This window comes from Nicotiana attenuata, unplaced genomic scaffold, assembly GCF_001879085.1.
Source record: "Nicotiana attenuata strain UT unplaced genomic scaffold, NIATTr2, whole genome shotgun sequence".
NCBI classification, from domain to species: domain Eukaryota; kingdom Viridiplantae; phylum Streptophyta; class Magnoliopsida; order Solanales; family Solanaceae; genus Nicotiana; species Nicotiana attenuata.
The window spans coordinates 106517-134422 of record NW_017670762.1 but is presented as its reverse complement, the minus strand read 5'-3'; the positions used below and the strand labels follow the sequence as shown (position 1 = coordinate 134422).

The 27906-nt window shown below is 39.1% G+C and overlaps 1 protein-coding gene and 1 long non-coding RNA gene across 2 annotated transcripts; one reads left to right on the top strand and one right to left on the bottom strand.

Moving 5' to 3' along the window:
• Positions 1–351: 351 nt before the first annotated feature.
• On the top strand, positions 352–7858 carry LOC109243091 (phospholipase A(1) LCAT3). The gene is made up of 11 exons (XM_019409983.1): positions 352–739; positions 1228–1319; positions 1801–1928; positions 2116–2251; positions 2551–2602; positions 3652–3752; positions 4331–4510; positions 5510–5667; positions 5773–5827; positions 6800–6853; positions 7412–7858. Exons 1-11 carry the CDS (start codon positions 511–513, stop codon positions 7583–7585), a joined length of 1359 nt encoding a protein of 452 aa, XP_019265528.1. The 5' UTR covers positions 352–510; the 3' UTR covers positions 7586–7858.
• Positions 7859–9332: 1474 nt separating this feature from the next.
• LOC109243090 lies at positions 9333–11382 on the bottom strand. Its single transcript, XR_002070491.1, has 2 exons — positions 10963–11382; positions 9333–9653 (listed from the first exon to the last, which is right to left on the bottom strand). It is a non-coding gene; the product is annotated as an uncharacterized LOC109243090 (long non-coding RNA).
• Between the last annotated feature and the right edge of the window lie 16524 nt (positions 11383–27906).

The window sequence follows — 27906 nt, the reverse complement described above, 5'->3', positions numbered from 1 at the left end:
GTATTTTTTTTATTTTATCCTTAATAGTAATTGTTCTTGAAGATGAAAATAACATATAAATAGAATAAATATTTAATAAAGAAAGATTATATTTTATTACGTAAATAATGATAAAATATTTCAACACTCTTAATAATATTTTTTTTAAGACGTATATAAAAAAAATATAATAAATAATTTGACACGAATAAAGTACATATTCCACCTTCATTTATTTGATGTAAAACATACTAGTAAATAATCTGTCCAGAATGAGAACAATTAAATGTGTATGTTAAAATTCAGCTGACTAGTAGTACATTTAATTGGTCCCCACACCCTTAGATTTTCCATTATTACACATATCTACACAATTCTTTCAATCAAATACCAGTAGGTCCACCAAACTTTTCTACAAATATATAAAAAGCCCCTACTCCCCCTACCACGAGCCATTCACTTCAACAGTTCAACTACCACCACCTCCACCGAACTAACCGTCGCTGTTCGGAGCTCCGACCGGAGCATCAAATGTTCAAACAATACTGCTGTTGTCTCTTTCCGGGTCGGAGCCCCGACTCCGTCAATGATGTTGTGGCTGATAGAGACCCTGTATTGTTGGTTTCGGGTCTTGCCGGGTCCATTCTCCATTCAAAGAGTAAGAAACTGGGCGGTTTTGAAACCCGAGTTTGGGTCCGACTTCTCCTTGCTGAACTTGAGTTTAAGAAAAAGTTATGGTCCATTTACAATCCTAAAACAGGTAGTAATAACTTTTCTTAATTATTATTTGGCGGAATTATCAATGAAAATGCTTTTATAGAAAATATTTTACGCATGACTTTACTGTGTAAAAAATATACTTAAGCAATGAGGTCATCTATTAGGTAACTACATGTTAATCTCTTGATAAGTAGTTATTAATTAATAAAACGGACGGCCCCGTGCACTAACGCAGCCTTACCTGTATTTCTGCGGCTCGAATTCGTGACCTCCTGGTCATATGGCAGAAACTTAGTTATTAATTAGTATATGGTAAAAATGTTAAATAATTGCTATCACAGGTTTTGTTTATTGATAGTGTTAAGGAATTTTTACACTGCTAGTGCCGTTTAGTTTAAATGGGAACTAGAGTTTAAGTTATACGCACTGACGGAGTAAACTTTTTGTTTTTTTACATAATCAGGTTACTTATTAGGTAATTACATGTATATCTATTGAAGAAGTAAATCCTTTTCTTGGAATATTCAGGGTATACAGAGTCATTGGATGACAGCACGGAGATAGTAGTGCCTCAAGATGATTATGGGCTATTTGCAATTGATATTTTGGATCCTTCTATGGTATGTTTTTGCATCATTAAGTGGTCACAAGTGAACGTATACCTATGTGCATTAGTATCATGTTTCTTCAATAATTTTTTTGCTTGTAGTTTTGCTAGGTACACATTTTTATGGGGAGGTGATGTAATCAGTAATCTTGAAAAGTTATAGCACCTTTATATATATAGAAGCTGATAATTACCTGAGTTTAGAAGCTAAATAGTTACTTGAGGGTATCTTTTGAAAAAATAGTTACGTGAGTATAAGTACACTTAAGTGGTAGGTAAAATATTTTGTTCCGAAGGAAAAAAAAGTGATAAATGGAACATGAAATATATGTTTCATCTATCAAAAAGATATTAAGTACCAGTTAGTTTCGTCTATTATACTCTACATGTCCTGCGAAAAATAAATGTATGATTTGTCTTTTGTTTCTTTTCCTTTCCTGAAGTACTTTTCTCTAATGAGATCATGATCTCTTCTAATTGTGTTTGATTTCCAGATGGTGAAGTGTGTACACATGACCGGTGTATACCATTTTCATGATATGATTGATATGCTCGTCAAATGTGGATATAAAAAAGGAACCACATTGTTCGGTTTTGGTTACGACTTCCGCCAAAGCAATAGGTATTATTTTAACTGGTGAAATTTCCATTGCCCTTATGCCATATCGCGTTGTATTATAGCTTATTATTCGAAGAGCCAGTTGATTGTGATGGTAGCAAACAGGAATAGCTCAGTTCTATTTTGGCTTATTTGATTCTTCTGGTGAAACTATTTTCGCACTTAGGATCTGGTTAGCATATTGTTGCAGGATTGACAAGACAATGAATGACCTGAAAGCAAAGCTAGAGACAGCTTATAAAGCTTCTGGGGGAAGAAAAGTCGATATTATTTCGCATTCCATGGGTGGATTGTTGATCAAATGTTTCATTTCTCTTTATAGTGATGTAAGTCCAATTGCTTGAGACTCATTCATTTGCAAATCACCTATACTGTTTAATCAAGCTATATTAATCAAAAGAAGATAAAGGCTGTCGTGTCCTAAGTGGAGAGAACAGGGGATTGGTCTGTTGTTCCCGTTGGTCAACTATGTGTCTCCCATTTAAGATAATGTATTCCTATTTGTTCTGCTCATGTATCTTTTCTATTTTGCTTTTCCTTCTCCTTAATTCCTGCCTAGCTTCTTGTTTTAGATTCGTCACTCTTCCTTGAGTGGCATCGCTGAATGCAAACAGTTGCCTTTCAGGTATTTTCCAAGTATGTGAATAAGTGGATTACCATTGCCACTCCTTTTCAAGGTAACTTTGCTTTCTCTCTTTGCAGCTTTTTGCAGATGATGTCTTTTTTGAATTGCTAGGATACGAGCTAAGATATCCTTATCAATCAGGGGATCCATAGATAATACAGATTGAGATAAATTTGATCGTCATATTTGAGCACCTCCACCTTCCAAAAAAGAAAAAAAGAAGAAGTGTGTAACTAGAGAAGGTCAGGGAAACATCAGACACTTAGCTTTTGGTGGGGGAGGTAAAAATTACAAAAGTATAAGGAAGAACCAATAACTAATTGAAAAATAATTTCAAGAATACAACCTAAATCCATTGCTTCCAAATCTTTATTTATATATTCAGTAATTAAAAGAAGTAAAAAAAAAGAAGATGCACAACTTCTTTTGAAGATTACTCAAAATGTATGCCAATAAGATAATTTCTGCGAAAAGTTGGTAGTCAGTATATTTTAAGTAGCAGATCCCTGACTATAAGGAATACGCCTAGAGGGGAAAATTATATTGAATTTTATAAAATCTAAGTTGACCATTTGCTATTATAGCCTTGCTAGCATCCTGGGGCTAAGAGTAGACAGACCAGGCGAACAGTATAAAGTTCTGAAATATAGGAGGAGGAGGAGGAGGAAATAGGAAGAGTAGTATATAAAAAATATTATAAGCCATTAATTTCCAAAAGTAAAAGTACTGAATCTTTAGGAATCATTGTTGAAGGAAAAATTGTTTGCAAATAGTAATGCTTATAATTGGAAAGAGGGGAAGTTTGTGCTTACAAACTCTAGTAACTTTTTTCTTCCAGATTTCTAGTGAAACATATTAGGATTCACCTTCTATTTGAGGATCGCAATGTATGAGTGGCGAGGGAGAATCCATGGTCCTGCCACTGCTCCTGCCCTACCGCACTAAAAGAAGAAAGGAAAAAACCTAATTGTGCCCAGTGAAATTGGTTTCGGAAGAGCCATTGCCATGGCTAGAGTTCATGCTCCTTAAGAAATGCCCCCGGATCTCGAGGCTGTGGGTTACAAGTGTGCAGAGTACTGATTGTTCATCTCTTGTAAACAGGTGCACCTGGATGCATTAATGATTCTCTCTTAACTGGAGTGCAGTTTGTTGATGGATTTGAAAGCAACTTTTTCGTGTCAAGGTGGACAATGCATCAATTGGTAAGCTCTCTTGGTCAAGGAACTTTTGCAAGAGCCCCGTTAATAGCTTTTGTAGGAAAAAAGCTTAACTTTACTAATAGCTCCGTATCTGTTACTTGGTTGGCAAATATGCCTTGATGATGAATTTAGTCTACCTGCTTCCTTATTTGCTGAAGTTAGACTTTTTCAACAAATTAAGCTAGTAAGACTACGCTCGAGTATGTCTAGCTTCATATGCTCGTTTTTCATTTTTATATTTTTTAATCATATCTTCAATGGCCCTAGATAGTTAGTAGATATATCAGAAGTAAAGCTTTCCAAAACTGTATGTTCGAAGTGTAGTGCTAGGCTTTGCCAAAAGATTTTGAACCTTACTGATACATCTCTTAAACCATGGTATCTACAAAATTGAGTTAAACTGGAAATGTCGTTCGATCGCGGGATGACTGTTCTTTCACCTGCTAGTTCTTGTATTTTATTTTTTGTAATACTCAATGGGTGCATAAAAGAATATACTTTAGTTTTTCACTGATACGGTTTCCATCAATACTGCAAATAATTGTTTGTTCGTCAATCTTGTCCTTTTAATCTTTTGCAAGTTGGTTGAGTGCCCATCAATCTACGAGATGTTGCCAAATCCCGACTTCAAGTGGGCAAAACAACCTGAGATTTTGGTGTGGAGGAAAAAATCTAAGGAGGGGGAGGCAGTGGTTGAACTAGAACATTATGGTGCTAGCACAAGTGTGACTCTCTTTCAAGAAGCACTGAAGAGCAACGAGGTATGTCTCCAAGCTATCTTTAGCCACTAGAATTTTTAACTTTATATTATAAGTTCTTAAGTTTCATGCTTCTACACCTCTCCAATTTGCCAATTAGCTATTAAAATGAGAAGGCTTGTTTGCTTGCTGAGAAAGCATTTCGTGATCTCATGCATGTCTGAACTAGTCAAAGCTTAAAGTAATAAGGCTTTGGTAAAGTATGTGTAACATTAGCCGCCCCATTGATGCTGAAAAGTGTCACTTGGACCAATTGTTGATCTCTTTTTGGTGCAAACTAGTTTTTGTACCAGATGTAGATGAGATATTAGACACAATCGCTGATTTGCACAACCTGTAATTACTAATTACGCATGTTGCACTGGCTTAGTGCAAATATTTATATAATATATTATTTACCCATAAAAAAAGTGGCTAAATTTAATCCAACCAAAAGCAAGAGTGCAACTGCTGTATGCTCACTTCAATGATTATGACAAGCCAAAATATGATGTTCATATCTGTGCTGTAGTACTTCAATGCTGTTTGTATAACACTTCAAATGACCATGACCTTTTCCTTGTCTTCCTTGTATCAAATATTCATGGAGCTCACTTTTATGAGACAAAGGCTGGAAGGGCTTAGAGGTTACATTAAACTTGACTTGCATATTTCTTATTTATCATGTTAGAGGGCAGGATGAAAAATGTTCTATTCACCTCTCTGTAAAACAATTTTTTTTTTGCACCAATTTAAAGAATCATAACATCGTCTATGCAGTTGAAATTTTAAAACTTGTGGGCGATATACCTGTCATCATCCTCGGAAGTGTAGCAACTATTGAATGATGGCCAAAAATAGAATGTGTGTGTCATACATAAGAATATAAGATAGAGGGAGAATTTGTTACTATTATTGGTTTTGGATGATATTGCTTACAACCTGCTTCTATTATGCATCTTCCTATGTCTAGAAGCCAGTGTTTGTAGCAATTGATTTTTTTTAATTTTCCCTGAATTGCAGCTCAACTTAAATGGGAAAACAGTGGCTCTACCTTTCAACTTATCAATTCTTGATTGGGCAGCTAGTACTCGCAACATTTTAAACACTGCTCAATTACCGCAAGGAATTCCTTTTTATAGCATCTATGGGACATCTTTTGATACACCTTTTGATGTTTGGTATGTAACTTCATCTCATCATACAACAAGACAAGGTAGTCCATAACGGGTTCGTACTTTGTCTGAGGTTCTGCACTATTTAGTGTCTACCTGTTTCTTTTGTAGTTACGGTTCAAAGGCTTCACCAATCGAGGACCTAACGAATGTCTGCCATACAATGGTAACTAACTTCACTTCTTTTTCCTTTCGAGTAAGAGCGATATTATGACATTCCAACTCTTCTGCATTTTTTTTTTCTGGGTTTGTGGTTTGTTTTCAAAGAAGATTCTTTTGCCTTATGTTCTTATTGGTGTAGGTAGAATCCTTATGTCTCCAAAAAAGGTTTTAGAGTTAGTAGTGATATAACCTGTGGGGTTAAGGCTCCAAATAGCTTGGTTCCCCTTCTGGCTAAAGTTCAACTCAGATTTTAGGATTTCTTGGGTAATGTTATCTAAGACATAAACTTGCAATTTCTGACTTTTCAGTGGCCGTTATGATTAACTCTTTAACTAAGTTTTTATGAGATATGAGATTGCTTTGAGTCAGCTTAACTAAGGTCGCATTCCTGACTAGTTATTCTACCAAATGGAGCTAATTAATACCCTGGTTAATTTCTGGCAAATGTGATCTCAATCTCGGGTTTGATTTTTGTGAGTTTTCTCCAGGTACGGAATTTAGTCAATTGACCATTGGTTAATCTTCTTGTAAACGTTGATCTTTAATCTTGTGTCTGGTTTTGAGGATCTGCTCTGCACGTACGGAATTGGCCATTTCCCAAAACTTGGATGAGTCTTAGATAGTATTTCCCTTTTATGAATGACCCCATGCAGAATCTTTTATTCGAAGGTTTCACCAAATTTTACTTCCCAAAGCATGCATATATCTCCAAAGATATAAATCCCACACCTTGAGGAGGATAGTACGTTTTGTTCCAGAAGCATCAGTAATGCGTGTGATTTTTGTTATGGTCACTCTGGAGAATTTATCAACGACCTTTCAATCTTATTTAGGGTGGGTGCTTTAGAGGAATGGGTCGTGTGAAATGTGCATGGGGATGGAATTCGTTCTGTATTTAGAGATTACATGTCTTTATTGTTATATAATGCTCCTGAAGCTTTTCTACTCACTAACCTATATCCCGTTTGTGATATAGCCGCAATACTCCTACGTGGACGGTGATGGAACTGTTCCAGCTGAATCAGCAAAGGTTATTCATAACTTCTCTATTTTGTTTCTTACTCTTCTTATTTATTATAAAGATCAATGCTATCTTGGCGCGTGTAAGTAGACAGAATCTGATTCTAATGAAGAAGGAAAAGGAAAAAGATAGCAGTATTATTTTTCTGTGGTGACATCACATTTCTAGGAAAACCCAGAATGAAGTAATCTGACAGCTTGTGTATATTATGGTTGACTTCATGACTAAGAAATTTTGGATAGGTGTTAGTAAAATTAGTCTTGTTGTAACAATTTCATATGATGCATTGCTATTACCTTCATCTCTTGCTTTTGCGTCCCTCCGAAATCTCTATTTGCTCGTCTCATGACCTTGTAAATTTTACCTTTCAACAGATATAAACTAATACTTAACGTTATGTTGATCTTTATGCGACATTCCAGCTAACCACTTCATTGTTTTAGTTACCATCTGCCTTGTGTTTTCATTTGAGGAAACCAACCAGAGATTAGGGAAATTGTATACCACCGTAGACAAATACTCAATCACATGGCTTATTGTTGACTCTTTGTGCTGATAATTCTGCAGGCGGATAATTTTGAAGCGGTGGAAAGAGTAGGAGTTCAAGGTGGTCACAGGGAACTATTAAGAGATGAGAAAGTTTTCCAGCTTCTCAAGAAGTGGCTTGGCGTCACCGATAAAAAGAAGGCGCATTCCAGGTCCTCCAGGGTAGGGGACCTTTGTTCAGGTCAAAAGTTGTAAACATTTGTTCTGCTCATTCTTAGAGCACGTTTCTGATTTCTCGTCTCTCTCTCTCTAGGTTTATTAGTCGTAGTTATAAGTATATACGCGTGTACATTCTTCGAGAATGTTGAACTTAGCTTCTACATGAATCATCGTTTGTGTAGCTATGTTAGTGGCAATATATATTAGGCACTCCAGGATATTAGAAAATCAGTCCAAAACTTGCTGTAAGAACAATGTTTATCGTGTATATACGCAAGAATTCAAAGGTTTTATCTTTCTTTTTCTTTACTCCTTTTTTGTTATTCTTGATTTCATAAAAGAGTTCTTTTGTCTACCTATAGTTTTGTAGAATTAAAAAATGTAAAATCTTGAATGTGCTTGCTTTAATCTTTCTTGTTGCAGTTATGTCCAGGCTCAAATTCTTGTTGAATTATTCATTTCTTTGGAGGTGCTGAAGGCATTTCGTTACTTTTTCTTACATCTGATGGTAATCTGCTCAGCAATTCTTTTATACCAAACAGTTTAAAGACAAGAACTCTTCTTTATTGAAATCATTCTTATCAGTCTCATCTAAATTGCTATATCTTTGGACAGACTAATTCATAGCCTAGTCATATTTCTGCAATTTTAAATAAATACAAAATCAAATTAGAATACTTGGTGTTACACCTTTTTCCGAGGAATAGCGAGTTTTTTCAATTAAAGTGATATTATTTGAAATGAGATTATTATTTAATTAGAGTCGCCACTTGGAATACTTATTATGGTGTCCCAAGTCACCGGTTTATTTTTAAAGTCTCAAATCGAGGAAATTGACTCTGTTTTAAAGCTCACAAAACACAGAAAACCGGGTAAGAAATTCTATTAACCCGGGAGAAGGTATTGGGCACTCCCGGATTCCGTGATTTTAGCACGGCCGCTTTAATCACACTTGGCTTAATTATTGGTTTAGTTACGTAGTTTTAGAACCTATGTGCGTTTTACCTTTTACCGCTTTTAATTATGGCGTTATGGATTTATCTTTGAAACGGATTACATGTGTGTGAATCAATTTTATTTAGTGTGCTAAAAATCATGTCATACGTACGTGTACAAAATCAATAACACTATTAATAAGGTTGTTTAGCGAAAGTCGCGCGAACGCATACCTTGATTTATTTTGGGAATCATAATTATGCCATGCGAACGTGTACATAATCACGATGGTATATTAGAACGCGCCTAAAACATCCTACGAATATTCATGAGTTAACTAATTTCCTAAAGTTCAAGGATTAAGTAAAAGGGTCTATCCTTATGGCATTGATTGCTAAAGATTAAACTACAAGCTTGGGTGCACAGATGCTACTGAAACGATAACACTAGTTAAAAGCCCGACTGTGGCAATTCATAAAGGAAACATGCAATGTTTGATTTAAGAGAAGCGAAATTAGTTTGTTAAAGAAGGCCATGTGAAGCACCTGGTTGTGCTGTATTTTAGGAAAGTCAATTAGTGGACCAGTCATACCGATTGACTAATAATTAATTAATAGCTTATGAGTTGCCTAACTAGAGTCCTATGCTAAAGTTTCAAACAAGTCCAAATTGTGAAGCGCACATGGGCCAGAATGAAGCCCAAGGCGTCCCCACCCTTCTGCAATGGTCGGCCTACTTATGTGATGGGGCATGCTTCTAGATGGGCTCAAGGTTGAGCCCGAATACATGCAGAGTCCAAAATTCATTTGATTCTAAATTGGCTAAATAGCACCATTTGGGCCAACTGTTCAACCCAGTCAATCAACATGACTTTTCAATATAATTTGCAAATATCAGGAGGAGCAAAATTAGTTACAGACTTTCTTAAACATTAATACATGAATATTCAAGCTAAATCACTACAGCACGAAAAGGAACAAAGGGAAATAGTTCAAATTCTCACTCATACTAAGAGACATTTCTATGAACCAAACACCATCTATTTTCCGGACCTAAACAGTATTACAACATATAAGCTGCGAATCATTAACTCATAATCTTCGCATGCTTTTGACTTCAAATTGAAACCCATGATTCCACCTTCACCGTCATGTGTGTAAAGAAGCGACTACAGTAGGCATATTCAATTCAAAAATTCATAAGCTAACATTAATGCTGGACTAACCGTGGTTTTACAATAAGGTGAGTGAACAATCAGTAGCAACTAGTCCAGTTAGTGAGTAATCATAGCTTAAATATTTAGCTCAAACAAACAAACGTAATCAGATACTCATCAAGAAACAAAGATGAAACAAATTTCACATTCAAACATCAGGAACATATAGAAGTAGGCATAGTCAGGGAATCAACATATCAATTCTGTATTTCTACATTCACAAGAGTTACAGAAGGAACTTTACATATCTACTAGCAAGAGACATTCAGCAAATGGCCAAATAAAGGCAAGGAGAAAGGAAAGGAAGCTCAAGCTAATAAATCCAGCAAAAAATAGCAAACAACATCACTTCTATGACCTTGAAATTCCTAGAGAATATAAAATAAATGAGTTGAGATTTGGACCAGCTTATGATTCCCTTTTTTGTTTTTGATTTTTTTTAGCTTTTGGTTTCTGAAACTTTTGAAATTCAGATCTGGATTCTTAATTTCCAGCTACTACTAAGATGTTTTAGTGTGTGTAAAAGGAAGTGAGAGTAGGGGAGTGAGAGATTAGTATGTGAGATATGCCAGATGAGAAAACAAAAATGAAAATCTGAAAGAGTGTAGATGCGTCAATATGTGAGGGGATTCTCTGAAAAATACAGAAAAAAGTGAGTGTCTTATATGCAGCAAAATGAGGGAATAATCTGCAAAAAGTGTCAGCTAAAAAATAGGAAAGAGGCATTTTTTTAACAGTTTTGATACAGCTGTCCCTCTTCAGATATTCTTCTCTATTTTACAGCCCCTTATTTTTTTATTATTTGCTCCCTAAGTCCCTTACACCTGACCATTTCTTAGTTTTTCTTTGCAATTTAGTCCTTTTCTACACTCTCCTAGAGAATTCTAAAAGATTCTACAAAACCTTCCAGACCCCCTGCTAATTGCCAATGACCGGACTTACATGCGTGGGCCTCAAGCTATTAAACCCAAACCCCACAAATCTAAAATAAAAAAATAGAACAACCCACTACTACTAAAACTAATTTCAATTCTAATTTGAAAAGCACTATCGCGGTAAAAAGAATTAAAACAAATATAATATACGATTAAACTAGCTATTATGCAATTTAGCTGCTATTTTGGTCATGTTAATATCAACAAATCTAATTATTATGTAAACCCATGAAAATTACTGATTATCCGACTAAACTAACTAGGTGAATCATCAATTTATTTACTAACTAACAGAAAAAAGATAGAGAAGAAGAGGAGAAGAATACCATCTCGGAACCCAAATCAGCCAGTAAGAGAGGTCAAGGAAGTTAGACGGAACTCCGGCGGCCATGCGGTTAATTCGAGATCATCATCATCGATTGATATCGACTGATGTTGATTTCGAAATCAACAAACTTAAAATGGAGGAAAAGACGAATTAAATTTTTTGAGAAATCTCAGATCTAAAAATTGAAAAAACCTGTGGGGATTTCATAGACGAGATTACGGGTCTTTAAAAGAGGAGGGGATGGGGATTGTTTGGTGAAGATTTGGAGCCGTTTGGAGGCTGTCCGTCGCCGTGAGGTGATTTCCGGCAGCGGAATAGGGCGGACAACAGTGGGGGTAAGAGAGAGAGAGAGAGAGAGAGAGAGAGAGGGGAGAAGGGCGGTCTTTGGGGTGGGGTAGGGTCAATAGGACAGTTTTGGCTTGGGCAGTTCCGAACCGTCAAATTATGATCAACGAACGGTGGAGATAGAATAATGCCAAACGTCGTCGTTTGGACATCAATGAAGCTGGACCGGATTTATGAACTGGGTTTGGGCTTTGGGGCGAATTTCATGAACTGGACTGCTGAAGTGCTTGGACCATTTTGAACATAGCAACCCTATTTTCCTTTTCTATCTTCCTTCACTTTGATTTTCAGATTTAACTATTTTTATTTTATACTCTTAATTCAAATTAATTTGCACAATAAACCTAAACACCTATTTTAGTTTAGCAATTAACTAATTAATTAAGTAACAATGTGAACTAACGAAAGAAAACTACTAATTTAAACCTAAAAGCTAAAATGCAAAATGACTACTATATTTTTTTTTTTGATTTTCGCTTGACAATGTTTTTAATAACGTAATTAAATCCTAAAAATGCAATTAGAATCTAAAAATGTAACGAATGAAAGATAAAAATATTTTTTTGATGTTTTTTTTGTAATTTTGAAAATGCTTAAAATGATGCAAAATGACAAACAAAATTCCTAATTCTACAAAAATAATTTAAAACTATTTTGTATATTTTTTAGGAGTAATTTCGCATAGGGCAAAAATTACGTGCTCACACCTGTCCCTATTTGCTCGAGAACATAAAGAGTTTTCGAGTAAAGATAAAGTGAACAATCATGAGTAATTTTTGCCCGTTTGATACTCCATGGGAAGCATTTTTTAAAAAGTTTGAATGAACCTTGCTTCCGAGGTTACCTACATATCCTTGGCTATAAAGGAATCATGTCAGTGTAGTTCTGAAAGTTTTGGTAGATGGGACTACGAGGAAGCTGTGATTTCACTGTTGTTGCTGCTGTTACTACTTGCTGAACTCCTTATTACACCAAAATTAAAATCAAAAGAAACTAAACAAGCCTAATCAACTATGCGTTACAAGATTCCTATCTATAAGTCTTCTGAAAATTGATCTTGTCACGACCCAAGTTCTCCATCTGTGAACCGTCGTGACGGCATCTAGTCTCTACGACTAGGTAAGCCTAATATTTGCGAAAAATGAAACGAAATCAAGAAAGCTAATAGCCAACAGGTAAATCTAAATAAGAAACTAAGATGTCGCTCGGCATATACAATAACCACTCTCAAAGTGTACATAGACTCTCCCAAAACCCGGAATATCATAAGTCACAAGCTACAGAAAGAAAACAGTGCTTCTATACTCCAGAGTATAACAAAAAGAACTACAAGAAATGTTTGACATGGGAAAGAGTAGATAGGGACTCTGAGGTCTGCGGACGCGACAGATATACCTTGAAGTCTCTACAAGCTGCCTCGCCTCACTGATAATGCGGCTGATAAGCGGTACCTGGATCTGCACACGAAAACATGTGCAGGGAAGGGCATGAGTACACCACAATGGTACCCAGTAAGTGCCAAGCCTAACCTCGGTCGAGTAGTCACGAGATTAGGTCAGGGCCCTATTGGTATAAATAAAATGAAATAAGACAGAATGAAATATCGCAGTAAAAATAAATACGAAAATCTAACAGGAATGAAATCATAGAAAGACAACAGCTTAGAACACAGAGATAACAACAGGGGATCTCCCGAGATACCGTCTCGTAGTCCCAAGCGTAAATGTGCACGAGGTTCTCCCGGAATACCGTTCCGTAGTCCCAAAGTAAATATGCTGAACAAGGGAATCTCCCGGAATACCGTACCGTAGTCCCAAAGTAAATATGCAGTATAAGGGGATCTCCCGTAATACCGTTCCGTAGTACCAAAGTAAATATGCAGCTCAACCAACAGAAATAACAGTTACAGCAAGAAAACCTACAGCTTAGACTAAGTTCAAATCAAGGGAAGCAGGTAATTCCACTAAACATGCTGCAAAGAGATCAGATAGGCAGTTAAAACACGTAGGCATGCTATTCTAAACTAAATAGGATAGTTACATATGCTAGTGTAGTTCAAATAAGGAGAAACAAGTTATGACTTAGTGAAAACGGAATTTTACAACAAGTGGCTCTGTACGTACTCGTCACCTCACGTACACGACGCTCACATATCAAAACAGTACCAAAATCCTTAGGGGAGTTCCCCCACACAAGGTTAGACAAGTCACTTACCTCGAACCAAGAACAATTCAATCCGACACAATGCTCTTTCCATGAATATCTGACTCCGAATGACCCAAATCTAGCCAAAACCAATTACATAACATAAATACAACTACAAGAACTAATCTAGCTATTGAAATCAAAGCTAAGGCAAGAAATTGAAAAATCACCCAAAAAGCCTCCCCGGGTCCACGTCTCGGAATCGGGTAAAAGTCACAAAATACGAAAACCCATTCACTCACGAGTCTAACCATACCAAATTTACCCAAATCCGATACCAAAATCTCGATCAAAACCCAAATATTTGGTCTACGAACTCTTCTCAATTTTCTCCAATTTTCACCCCGAATCCGAAATTAAATGATAAAATTAATGATAGATTAGCGGGATATAACCATAAAGTTAAGAATCATTACCCAATTGGTATCTCTGAAAATCCTTCAAAATCTCATCCAAATCCGAGCTCCCAAACTCAAGTTTTGATAAAAATGGCTAACCCTCGTTTTTGAAATGTTTAAGTACTGCCCAATTATTCCTTCTTCGCGGACGCGGAAAGCCCCTCGCGTTCACGAAACACAACTTGCCTTGGCCCAGAATTTTTTCATCGCGAACGCGATGACCCTATCGCGAACGCGAAAGCCACTCAGCTCAACCCTACGCGAACGCGGAACCAATCTCGCGAACGCGTAGGCAAATGGCCTGGGGACCCAGCAACCAAACTCTCCTATGCGAACGCGGGACCATCTTCACGAACGTGTAGGCATATGACCTTAGAGCTTCGCAAACGCAGGACCAAAATCGAGAACGTGGAGCATTAAATTTCCACCCGCCCCAGATGGCTTATGCGAACGCGAGACTCCTCCCGCGAACGCGATGAAGGAAATCTCTGCAACAAAATACCAGAAAAATCTGCTACTTTCCTAAGTTGAAAAATGACCTGTTGAGCATCCGAATCACACCCGAGGTCCCCGGGACCTCAACCAAACATACCAACCAATCCTAAAACACCATACGAACTTAGTCGAGCCCTCAAGTCACATCAAACAACGCTAAAATCACGAATCACCCTCCAATTCAAACTTAAAGAACTTGAAACTTCAAAATTCTACAACCGATGCCGAAACCTATCAAACCATGTCCGATTGACCCCAAATTTTGCACACAAGTCATAATCAACACTACGGACGTCTCCAACTTCCGAAATCGGAATCTGACCCCGATATCAAAAATTCTACTACCAGTCCAAATCTCCAAAAATTTAACTTTCGCCATTTCAAACCTAAATGAGCTACGGACCTCCAAAACACAATCCGGACACGCCCCTAAGCCCAAAATCACCCAACGGAGCTAACAGAATCGACGAAACTCCATTTTGGAGTCGTCTTCACACAATTTCGACTACGGTCAAAATCCTATGTCTTAAGCCTCCATTTACGGACCAAGTGTCTCATAGCACCCCAAAAACTAGAACGAGACCTCCCGGCAAGTTGCAATAGCAGAAATAAATACGGGGGAAGCAGTTAATAGGGGATCGGGGCTCTAACTCTCAAAATGACCAGCCCGGTAGTTACATCCTTCCCCTCTTAAAATAATCGTTCGTCCTCGAACGAGCATAGAGGCATACCTGAAGTGGTGAAAAGGTGAGGGTAACGGCTGCGCATATCCTGCTCGGTCTCCCAAGTCGCCTCCTCGACCGACTGGCCCCGCCACTGAACATTTACTGATGGAATGTTCTTTGACCTCAGCTTTCGAACCTGCCTGTCCAACATAGCCACTGGTTCCTCAACATAGGATAGATCCTTGTCCAACCGGACTAAGCTGAAATCCAACACATGAGATGGATCGCCGTGATACTTCCGGAGCATCGAAACATGAAATAACGGATGAAGTCCTGCTAAGCTGGGAGGTAAGGCAAGCTCATAATCAACCTCCCCAACTCGCCGCAACACCTCAAAGGGACCAATAAACCTTGGGATCAGCTTGCCCTTCTTTCCGAACCTCATAACGCCTTCATAGGCGAAACCCAGAGTAAGACCCGCTCTCCAACCATGAATACAACATCGCGAACCTTGTGGTCCGCATAACTCTTCTGTCTGGACTGGGTTGTGCGAAATCTATGCTGAGTCACTTTAACCTTCTCCAAGGCATCCTGAACCAAGTTCGTACCCAATAATCTGGCCTCGCCCGGCTCGAACCAACCCACTGGGGACCGATACCACCTACCATACTTAGCCTCATACGGTGCCATCTGAATACTAGACTGATAACTGTTATTGTATGCAAACTCCACAAGTGGCAAGAAATGATCCCAAGAACCTCCAAACTCCATCACACACGCACGGAGCATATCCTCAAGAATCTGAATAGTGTGCTCGGACTGCTCGTCCGTCTGAGGGTAAAATGCTATGCTCAACTCCACCCGAGTACCCAACTCATGCTGTATGGCTCTCCAAAACCGTGATGTAAACTGCGTATCCCGATCAGAGATGATAGCTGCCGGCACGCCATGAAGTCTAACAATCTCACGGATATAAACTCGAGCCAGCTGCTTGGAAGAATAGGTAGTCATCACAGGAAGGAAATGAGCTTACTTGGTCAGCCTATCCACAATTACCCAAACTGCATCAAACTTCCGCTGAGTCCGTGGTAGTCCAACAACGAAATCCATAATGATCCGCTCCCATTTCCACTCCAAAATCTCTAACTTCTGAAGCACCGCTGATGCTCATACTTTACCTGCTGGCAATTTAGACACCGAGCAACATACTCCTATGTCCTTCTTCATCCTCGTCCACCAGTAATGTTGCCTCAAGTCCTGGTTCATCTTCGCGACACCCGGATGAATAGAGTACCGCGAGCTATGAGCCTCCTGAAGAATCAACTCACGCAAACCATCTACATTAGGCACACATAGCCTGCTCTGCATCCTCAATCCACCATCTTCCTGAATAGTGACCTCCTTAGCATCACCGTGCTGGACCGTGTCCCTAAGGACAAGCAGATGGGGGTCATAATACTGATGCTCCCTGATATGATCATAAAGAGAAGACCGAGAGACCACACAAGCCAATACTCGACTAGGCTCAAAAATATACAATCTCACAAACTGGTTGGATAAGGCCTGAACATCCAACGCCATGGGCCTCTCTACTGCTGGTAGATATGCTAAACTCCCCAAACACTCTGCTCGGCGACTCAAAGCATCGGCCACCACATTGGCCTTCCCAAGATGGTACAAAATGGTGATATCATAATCCTTAAGCAGCTCTATCCCACCTCCTCTGACGCAAATTAAGATCATTCTGCTTGAACAGATGCTGCAAACTCTGGTGATCAGTGTAGATCTCACAAGGGACATCATATAAATAGTGCCTCCAAATCTTCAAGGCATGAACAATAGCAGCTAACTCAAGGTCGTGGACAGGATAATACCTTCAGCAGTCTGGATGCGTAGGCAATCACCCTGCAGTCCTGCATCAACACTGCACCGAGGCCAACTCGCGACGCATCATAATAAACCGTATAAGACCCCGAACCTGAAGGCAATACCAATACTGGGGCTGTAGTCAAGGCTGTATTGAGCTTCTGAAAGCTCCCCTCACACTCCTCTGTCCATCTGAACGGAGCACCCTTCTAGGTCAGCTTGGTCATAGGCGCTGCAATTAGGGCTGCTTATCGGGCGGATTGAGCGGTTATTTACTCTTAACGGTTTGGCTTATCGGTTAACGGCTTGTAAATGTATTAATCCGCTAGACACCCGATAAGATATCGAGCGGATTGGTATCAGTTTAACTCTTATCGGGCGGTTTATCGGCCTAATTCAATATATATTCAATCAAAATTACTAGAAAATATGCACTTACAAACGGAGTACTAATTCAGAACCCATACAGGAGTGTTAATCCATGTCTGATTGTAGCCATTGTATATAAGTTATATCTTATCCGAATAAATCACCGCTTCAAATTCCAGTATGCAATGTAGAAAGCAAAAGAAATTCACCTCATCTATAGTAATAATTTCTTTGATATGCTGAAGTCGGTGAACAAACAGCCAAAAAAAGCACAAGAATTAGATTTCTGCAAAAAATAGAGAAAGCAATAAAAAAAGAAGTTCACCTCCAGAGTACAATAGCCTTTTCTCTGCCTAAAATTGCAGAAGGATAAGAAAGAAGAGGATCAAGAATACGAAGATCTCTAGCATGTATAGGAACTCGTTTCATAATAGCATACTTATCCAAATCCAAGATACTACTCTCCCCCTTACAAGTTGAAAACTAACTTAGTTCATGTTTACGACTAAGATTTCAGGCGCACTGTAATATTCGTTGTTAATGCCTGAAAAAGATATCTCTACACCCTCACCTATATCGCATAATTGATACATTGGCTAACTTATCTTGTCCAATTCAGTGATGTTGCATCCTTTATGCATTATGCCTGAGAAAGACTTGTTTATAATGTAATCTAAACTTCATCTGTATGAGTATTCCAAAATATTTGGTATGGCTTGAATTTGATTCTGACTTTCTGCCTTTTCTAAAGTAATTAACAAGGATTATGTTACATATTTTTCATAATTTTGATTATTTAGGAATTAAGCGTTAAAACCTAGTAGAGTAGTGGAAAGAGTGGAAAGACTAAAGTCGAAGGGTTCTTGATATTTATATATATATGGATAAAAATAAATTATATATATATATATATATATATATATATATATATATATATATATATATATATATATATATATATATATATATATATATATATATATATATTCCTAACGGGTTAACGGATTATCCATTAAGAAAATTGAATAATCCGCCCCCAAACCGATAAGCCGTTAATGAAAAAATTTCAATCCGTTCCCCGTCCGTTTAACCGTTAACGCGATACCAATAATCCATTAAGCTTCGGTTTCGGTTTGGTTTTTGGTTCCGGTTCGGTTTTGAACACCCCTAGCTGCAATAGATGAGAACCCCTCAACAAATTGACGGTAATACCCCGCCAAACCAAGGAAGCTCCGGATCTCTGTAGCTGAGGACGGTCTGGGCCAACTCTGCACTACTTCCACCTTCTTCGGATCCACCTTGATCTCTTCACTCGATACCACATGACCCAAGAATGCTATGGAATCTAACCAAAACTCACATTTAGAGAACTTTGCATATAACTTCTTTTCTCTCAAGGTCTGAAGCACTGTCCTCAGGTGCTGCTCATGATCTTCCTGACTTTGGGAGTACACATGAATGTCATCATTAAAGACAATAACGAACGAGTCAAGATAAGGCCGAAATACACTATGCATCAAATGCATAATGCTGTTGGGGCGTTGGTCAGCCCAAATGACATGACAAGGAACTCGTAATGACCATACCGAGTCTTGAAAGCAGTCTTCGGGATATCTGGCTAGTGAATCTTCAACTGATGATAACCTGAACACAAGTAAATCTTGGAAACTACCCTGGCACCCTGTAACTGATCAAATAGGTCATCAATACGAGGCAAAGGATACCTGTTCTTCACTGTGAATTTATTCAACTCGCGATAATCAATGCACATATGCATAGAACCATCCTTTTTCTTCACAAACAAGAGCACCCCAAGGTGACACACTGGGCTGAATGAAGCCCTTATCAAGCAATTCTTGTAACTATTCCTTCAACTCCTTCAACTCAGGAGGGGCCATATGATAAGCCAAGGAATAGAGATGGGCTGAGTGCCCGGCAACAAATCAATGCCAAAATCAATATCTCTGTCGGGCGGCATGCCCAGAAGATCAGCAAGAAACACATCAGGGAAATTCCTCACTACTGGTACTGACTCAACTGTAGGGGTATCAATACTAACGTCTCTCACATAGGCTAGATACGCGTCACACCCCTTTTCAACCATTCACTGAGCTTTAAGAAGTGAAATAACTCTGCTGGGAGTGTAATCTAAGGTACCTCTCCACTCTAATTGCGGTAAACCTAGCATAGCCAGCGTCACGGTCTTGGCGCGACAATCAAGAATAGCATAATGGGGCGACAGCCAGTCCATGACCAAGATAACATCAAAATCTACCATGCTGAGAAATAATAAATCGACTCTTGTCTTAAAACCACTAAGAGTAATTAAACACGACCGATACACGCGGTCCACAACACAAAAATCTCCCACAGGAGTAGACACATAAACAGGGGAACTCAAAGAATCCCGAGATATGCCCAAATGAGGGGCAAAATAAGAGGACACATAGGAATAAGTGGAGCCTGGATCGAATAGAATCGATGCATCTCTATGACAGACCGGAACAATACCTATAATGACAAAATCAGAAGTAACAGCCTCTGTACGAGCAGGAAGGGCATAGTATCTAGCCTGACCTCCCCCTCTAGGGCGACCTCCACCTCCCCACCTCCACCTCGAGTTGGCTGAGCAGGTGGAGTGGCAGCTGGTACCGTAATCATAGCCTGGGAGTCCTGTGGAGCACAATGTGGCTGAGAAGTCCGAGGAGGTGCACCCCTCCTAAGCCTGGGACAATCCCTCACTATATGACGAGTGTCGCCACACTCAAAACAAGCTCTAGGAGGACGTGGCGGCTGTGGCTGACTCGGGCCAGGTCTGCTAGACTGACCACTGAAAGCACCCCGTGTAGGAGGCGCACTAGATACTGGCGGTGCATAATAAGGCTCCTGAAGTCTAGGAGGAGCTAGAATACCACTGGCGACTGGAAGAGTTGAATGAACAAGGTGAATCACATAGCCCCTACGATGACGAACTGCAGCTGAGGCACGAGCACCAGAATAATGGCCAGACTCTTGAGACCTCTTGGGCTCTCTCTTCTCCTTATCCCGAGCAAGCATGCCCTCTACTCTCCTAGCAATACTCACCACCTGCTGATACGAGATATCCATCTATAACTCCCGGGCCATGTTAGTCCTGATGCTGGGAATGAGTCCCTCAATAAACCGATGGACCCTCTCTCGAACTATAGAAACCAAGGCCGGTGCATGTCTAGCAAAGTCACTGAAACGGACTGCATACTCTGAAACAGTCATAGTACCCTAGCGCAACTACTCAATTCCGCGCGCCATGCGTCCCTGAGGCTCTAAGGGACATACTTTCTCAAAAATATGTCAGAGAATTGAGTCCATGTAAGGGAAGCTGCCTCAGCCGGGCTGTCCAACTCATAAGTACGCCACAACTGATAGGCTGCTCCTCGAAGCTGAAAAGCAGTGAAAGAAACCCCACTCGACTCTGCTATGCCTATAATGCGGAGGATACGATGGCACTCCTCTAGAAATCCCTGAGCATCCTCTAATGCTAGACCATTGAATGTAGGAGGGTCATACTTCTTATACCTCTCGAGCCTACGCTGCTCCTCCCCGGAAACTGCTGCCCTACCCTCGGGCTGAACTAGGGCTATAGGTGGTACCGGTATAACCTCTGGAATCTGATCAACCTGAACTCGCTGCTCTGGGGTGCGGGCGATGGGAGTTTATGCTCCATCCCCAGCTTGAGATGTGGCTAGAGCAAGGGGAATCAACCCTGCCTGAGCTAGAGTGCTGTACATGCTCATGAACTGTGCAAGGGCTCCTGAAGAGCTGGAGTAGTAGTAGTAGGCGTCTCAGGTGCCTGTGCTCCGACTGGAGCTACTGGTGGCTCCTCGGTAGCAGCTCGCTCAGGTGCTCTGGCTGCACCACGTGGGCGTCCTCGGCCTCAACCCCGGCCCCGACCTCGGGTGGCTCTAGCAGGGGCCGCGGGTGCTTGACCATCTCCGGCTGTTCGTGTCCTCACCATCTGTGAGAGAATAGAAGACAGAAGTTTAGAATTTCAAAGTCAATAATCTCGCACGACAAGGAATCAAATGAAGTGGAATTTTCCTAGCACTTCCATAGCCTCCCGAAGATAAATACAGACATCTCTGTACCGATCCGCGAGACTCTAATAAACCGGCTTGTGACTCACGATTCCTACGTACCTAGAGCTCTGATACCAACTTGTCACGACCCAAGTTCTCCCTCCGTGAACCGTCGTGACAGCACCTAGTTTCTACGACTAGGTAAGCCTAATATTTGCGGAAAATGTAACGAAATCATGAAATCTAACAACCAACAGGTAAATCTAAATAAGAAACTAAGATACCGCTCATCATATAAAATAACCACTCTCAAAGTGTACATAGACTCTCCCAAAACCCGAAATATCATAAGTCACAAGCTACAGAAAGAAAACAGTGCTTCTATACTCCAAAGTCTAACAAAAAGAACTACAATAAGTGTTTGACATGGGGAAGAGTAGATAGGGACTCCGAGGTCTGCGGACGCAGCAGATATACCTTGAAGTCTCTACAGCTGCCTCGCCTCACTAATAATGCGGCTGATAAGCGATACATGGATCTGCACACGAAAACATGTGCAGGGAAGGGCATGGGTACACCATAATGGTACCTAGTAAGTGCCAAGCCTAACCTCGATCGAGTAGTGACGAGATCAGGTCAGGGCTCTACTGGTATAAATAAAATGAAATATCGCAGTAAAAATAAATATGGAAATCTAATAAGAATGAAATCATAGAAAGACAACAACTCAGAACACAGAGATAACAACAGGGGATCTCCTGAGATACCGTCTCGTAGTCCCAAACGTAAATGTGCAGGGGGATCTCCCGTAATACCGTTCCGTAGTTGTTGATACCCAATTTTTTCCAGTATATTTTTATATGCAAAATATCTTTAAAATAGCATATATATGCATATATAAGTATGTACAAGCATTTTACTATTTTTCCCATAATTTTTTTAGGTTTTTAAACTAATTTATTTCCCTTTTTCATCCATAAAAATCCAATAATTATTTCCAAAATTATTATTTTGNAATAATTATTTCCAAAATTATTATTTTGGTAATTCATTTATTGGAATTTTAGATTTATGCTAAGACATAGCTGAGGTAATTTTTTGCATATTTTTTACAAATTTATTTAGTATTTTTAAGCTAAATTGCATATAATTGTAATATTAGCCCTTTTAAGATTCAATTGTGTTTTATATTCATAAAATTAAGTCATATATTTTTAAATTGTTAATTATATATTATAAGTCATTTTAGTGCTTTCAATTCGTTTTTAGAAATTTATTTACTATTTTTATAAATTAAATGGGAAAAAGGGCTATTTAACTTATAGCCAGATTTTGGCTTTCTAATTTAGCCTAAATTAAAACCCAATACCCCAACCCAATTAAACCAACCCAAGACCCAGGCCATTCTTAAGTCTACCCGACCCTAACCCGGATCAAATCTTGACCGTTGATCAATTTTGATCAACGGTCTAGATCCGCCCTTACCTAATTAAGCCCAAACGACCCCCCCAAACCCCTCTCATTCCTCACTCGACCGACCCTTTCCTCTATCTCTCTATCTCTGGTTCTCTCTAGAACCTTCCCCCTCCCCCTCCGCTCCGATGAGTTTCATTCATCTTCTCCGGCCACCTCCTGGCCCGAATCCATGGTGGTTTCACCACCCACCGGCCCTCTATGGCTCCTATACACCTGTTCGTTGGGGTTTCATGGTCCGAACACGAAGAAGCTTCATCGAGACCTGGTTCGATTCAAGTTTTATGGCCATCTCCGGCCTCGTTCCGGCAAGCCACGTCTGTTTTGAGCCTGGCCTCGCCTCCTCTTGGTTAGATCAACAACGATCCAAGTCTTTCTCACCAAACCCTAGCTTCTGTGGTTCTTATGATTTCTTTAGATCTGTTCTAGATCCAGGTTTTCCCTAAACTCTTAAAACAATTTTTTGATATTTCTTTTTTTAAAAAAACCATCGCTTTCAAAACCTTTATTTTTTACGACCTAGGGTTTTTGAGTTATGTTTCTCTGATTTTCTTTTTCTCTTGTGTGCTTCTCTGATTTTCTTTTCTCTTGTGTGTTTCTTCTACTACGTTTCTCCTACTGTGTTCTTGTTAAGTTGTTCACCATGTTCTTATTTGTTTCTTCTACTTGTTCTTCTACTGGTTTCGCATGCTGTTCTTTTACTATGCTTATCATGAATTCCTACTACTAAGAGGGCATGCTAAAGGTCTCAGTTTCTTTCTGAGACCTCTGAACCTGTTTCAATTAGTATCTTTTCCATTAATCACTTGTCCTTTCGTCTCTGCACTCGGTTAATGGCAAGAACCCTAAATTTGGGGTTCATCCGAGTTTTGAGACTATTGGCTATGTGACTTGCTTGTGCTTCATCTCTGAACTTGCTTGATTTCAAAAACCCTAATCTTTTGGACTTATTTGAGTTCCTAGAGTTGTTTCATCTACTGGTTCATTAAGTTTCAAAATCATTGCTTCAATTTTGTTTCTTCGTATGATTCTGACTTTTGCTAAACTCTATAAGACCTTTACTTGACCCCTTTTCGCATGCTATCGCTGAATTACCATATTCCTATAGTCTACTACTTACTTATTTTGCAATTGCATGACACTTTCACTTTGTCCTAAATTCAGCCTCGCATGCCTGATACTTGTGTACTCTTTATATGTGCTGAACTTCCCTTCTAAATGGCTTTCAATTGTGATTGGTTTCAGACTTTCTTTGTATAAGTTTGATTGATTTTCTTTTCATGTTTGTTGACTTCCCTGTTACTCGATTTGAGTCAAAAGTTTTCCTTAGTTTTTCTGACTTGGTTCATTCGTGGACCAATGCTTACAAAATCTCTAATCCCCCTTGATTTACTGAATACTGATGGATCCTTACCTTATTTGTTTTAAACCGTGTATTTCAAAATTCTTCCCTTAATAAAAACCCCTATGTATTTACCCCTAATTGCCTACTTTGCACAAGATATTTAGTTGATTTCTTTCCTTAAATAGTTTTACCGTTTGAATCTGAATTCCTTAATTAAAGGAAGTCTTGTATTGATTGATTTTTTAATTGATATTCAGTTCCTTAATTATTTTCTTGCATTGTTTCTATCTTTTCTTCACACTATAAATGCACGACCCTTTCGTTGACAATCACAGACAATCATACACAGTCTTTTCTGAACTTACACTTATACTAAAAAAAAAGTATTCTCTTTTGTTTGCTTACATTGTGGCCTGTTACAAGACCTGTTGCTTGCTCTCTATTTGTTTCTTTGAAACTGGTATGCCCTGATTTAAGTTTCAGCACCACAACAATGTGTTTATCTACTATTTTTGTATCCCTGTTTACTGCTTATGTATAGTTCAATACGCATTATAGCTTATTGATTTCTTTCTGCATGTTCTATTATGAATCCCAAACCCCTGCCCCCTATGTGTTTAAGCTATGGTTTGAGGCATAGCAGTATGCAAGTTATTGTCCATGAATTAAACTTGATCCCCTAGGGATCCTAGACTCTAACAGTATGTGTTCTGGCAGGCTTGTAGGTGTGCCAGCATTCCCCATTGCTGGGCATGCCCAAAGTCTGCCTTTTTGCCTAAACGACAGGCTCTTTATAATTCCCTATTCCCCTGAATCCCCTTGTGTGCTTATCTGTAGTTGATTCCCACTTCCTTTTCCCTTTTAGCACTCTATTCTGCACTTGCACACCTTCTTAGTCTTTAAAGTTCTTCCCCCCCTCTTGTGAGCCTTGCCTTGGGACCCTTTGAGCTCCCTCTGAACTTGGACACTTGAGGGCTGGCCCTTCCACAATGCACTTGTCCCAATTTGATAATACATTTGGGTGTGAGCATTTCCCGGAGTCCCTTTGAGGCTCTTAGGGAACTTTGACACACTCGAGTGGGAGAAAGGCTTTGGATCATGATCTCATGGAGTTGGTTTACCGCATATTTCAGACATGAATTCTGAATCAGGCTCTCCTTGGTTGTACTTTTATTTATATTTTCTGATGTATTTTTTTACTTTAATCTGGGCTGTAATAATTTGTAATAAACTCTTAGGGATAGCTAGTGAAAAGGGTGGGTAACTATGTATGCAAAAAAGGGTAGAAATCATGCCTATAGGTTTCAAACAATTTCTGCATTTAGATATCATGTTCATAGGTTTCAAACAATTTCTGCATATAGAAATCATGCCTATAGGTTCTTAAAATAAATTCTGCATTTAGATATCATGTTCATAGGTTTCAAACAATTTCTGCATATAGAAATCATGCCTATAGGTTCTTAAAATAAATTCTGCATTTAGATATCATGTTCATAGGTTTCAAACAATTTCTGCATTTAGATATCATGTTCATAGGTTCCAAACAATTTCTGCATATAGAGATCATGCCTATAGGTTCTTAAAATAAATTCTGCATTTAAGAATCTTGCCTATAGTTTTAAAACAATTCCTGCATTTAGATACCATGTTCGTAGGTTTTTCAAATAGTTCAGCACCTAGATATCATGTGCATAAGTTTTAAAACAAGTCTTCTGCATTCTACACCGTTTAAAATCAACTACGCGTAGAAAGCATGCCTATAGGAACTCTTAATCGAATCTGAGCCGCTTATAAGGGTACTGTCAGTTGCAGAGCTAATAATCCGTTCGTTTAAATCTGGCCTCTCTTTTAATGATCTGATTCCCACACTTAGCAAGTTTAACGAGTATGCATTCAAACAGTTTATTTCAAGCTTTACTATTTCTGAATTCAGTAGAATCATGCCTATAGAACCTCGTCTCAACACTTAGGCAAGCCTTAGGGTAAAATTAAATCCGTTTCTTTTAATAGCTACAACCAGCAGACATGCCTGATTCGGGCTTCTTATCTGAATTATGTAACAAATCAGTCTGCCTCAACCTTTAAGTCCTCGCATTTTAATTTTTAATCAGACCCTAATTAGTATGTGTAAGTCATGCTAATTATGTGCTTCTTTTGTTTAAAGGGGGTATATCTGAGCCTTTGCTTGTTATGTGCTTTCCCCCAATTTGGTATACATATTTTGTATGTCGCCTTAGAATTTTTTGCCTTTAAAACCACAAATAAGCCTAACATCCCTACCGCCCTTAGGATTAGTAGTCCTAAATGCCCCTGGGACTGACAGGATTGGGACGGGTAGTAGCATGCAATAGGTAAGCGAGATTATTCCGCGCTTTAATACCTTAACGGGGCGGGAAGGGTAGATATGGATATGATGACCACGCGATAATGTCACGTGTATCCCCTCATTGAGGAGTGATTACCGGGCATTGTGTGGGGTGATCCATATTATTAATAAACCTAGGACCCCCCTCCCTTTATTCTTTATTTCTTTTTTTTTCCAGCATTTTAACTCTTTATTTTTTAAAAAAATCAGCTTTCCTAATTGTTCTTTCAAACCTTGCTTACTTTCAAACCTTTATGTGATAAAATCCCCTCTTATTTGAGCCTTATTTGTCTATATGCTAATTGTACCCAAATTCACAATAATAGTCTGGCCGGGAACCACACTAGTGGATTCTGAGGGGTGCCTAACACCTTCCCCTTAGAATAATTTCAAGCCCTTACCCAATCTCTGGTTACTCAAATCAAACCTCCTTGGTGTCCTAATGCACCCTAATCATTAGGTGGCGACTCTTCAAATCAAACCCAATTCCCAAGAGGAATGAGTTGCCCTACTAAATGTCATAAACCCGATTTTGCGAGAAAAAGGGGGCGCGACAGTAGTCCTAAAGTAAATATGCAGAACAGGGGAATCTCCCGAAATACCATTCTGTAGTCCCAAAGTAAATATGCAGTATAGGGGGATCTCCCGGAATACCATTCCGTAGACCCAAAGTAAATATGAAGCTCAACCAACAGAAATAAAAGTTACAGCAAGAAAACCTACAACTTAAACTAAGTTCAAATCAAGGGAAGCAGGTAATTCCACTAAAAATGCTGCAAAGAGTTCAGATAGGCAGTTAAAACACGTAGGCATGCTATTCTAAACTAAACAGGATAGTTATATATGCTAGTGTAGTTCAAATAAGGAGAAACAAGTTATGACTTAGTGAAACGGAGTTTTACAACAAGTGGCCCGTGTACGTACTCGTCACCTCACGTACACGATGCTCACATATCAAAACAGTACCAAAATCCTAAGGGGAGTTCCCCCACACATGGTTAGGCAGGCCACTAACCTAGAACCAAGATCAACTCAATCCGACACAATGCTCTTTCCATGAATATCCAATTCCGAATGGCCCAAATCTAGCCAAAACCAATTACATAACATAAATACAACTACAAGAACTAATCTAGCTAAGTCAAGAATAAAAAATCGCCCAAAAAGCCTCCCCGGACCCACGTCTCGGAACCGGGTAAAAGTCACAAAACACGAAAACCCATTCACTCACGAGTCTAACCATACCAAATTTACCCAAATCCGATATCAAAATCACGATCAAAACCCCAAAATTCGGTCTAAGAACTCTTCCCAATTTTTCTCAAATTTTCACCCCAAATCCGTAATTAAATGATAAA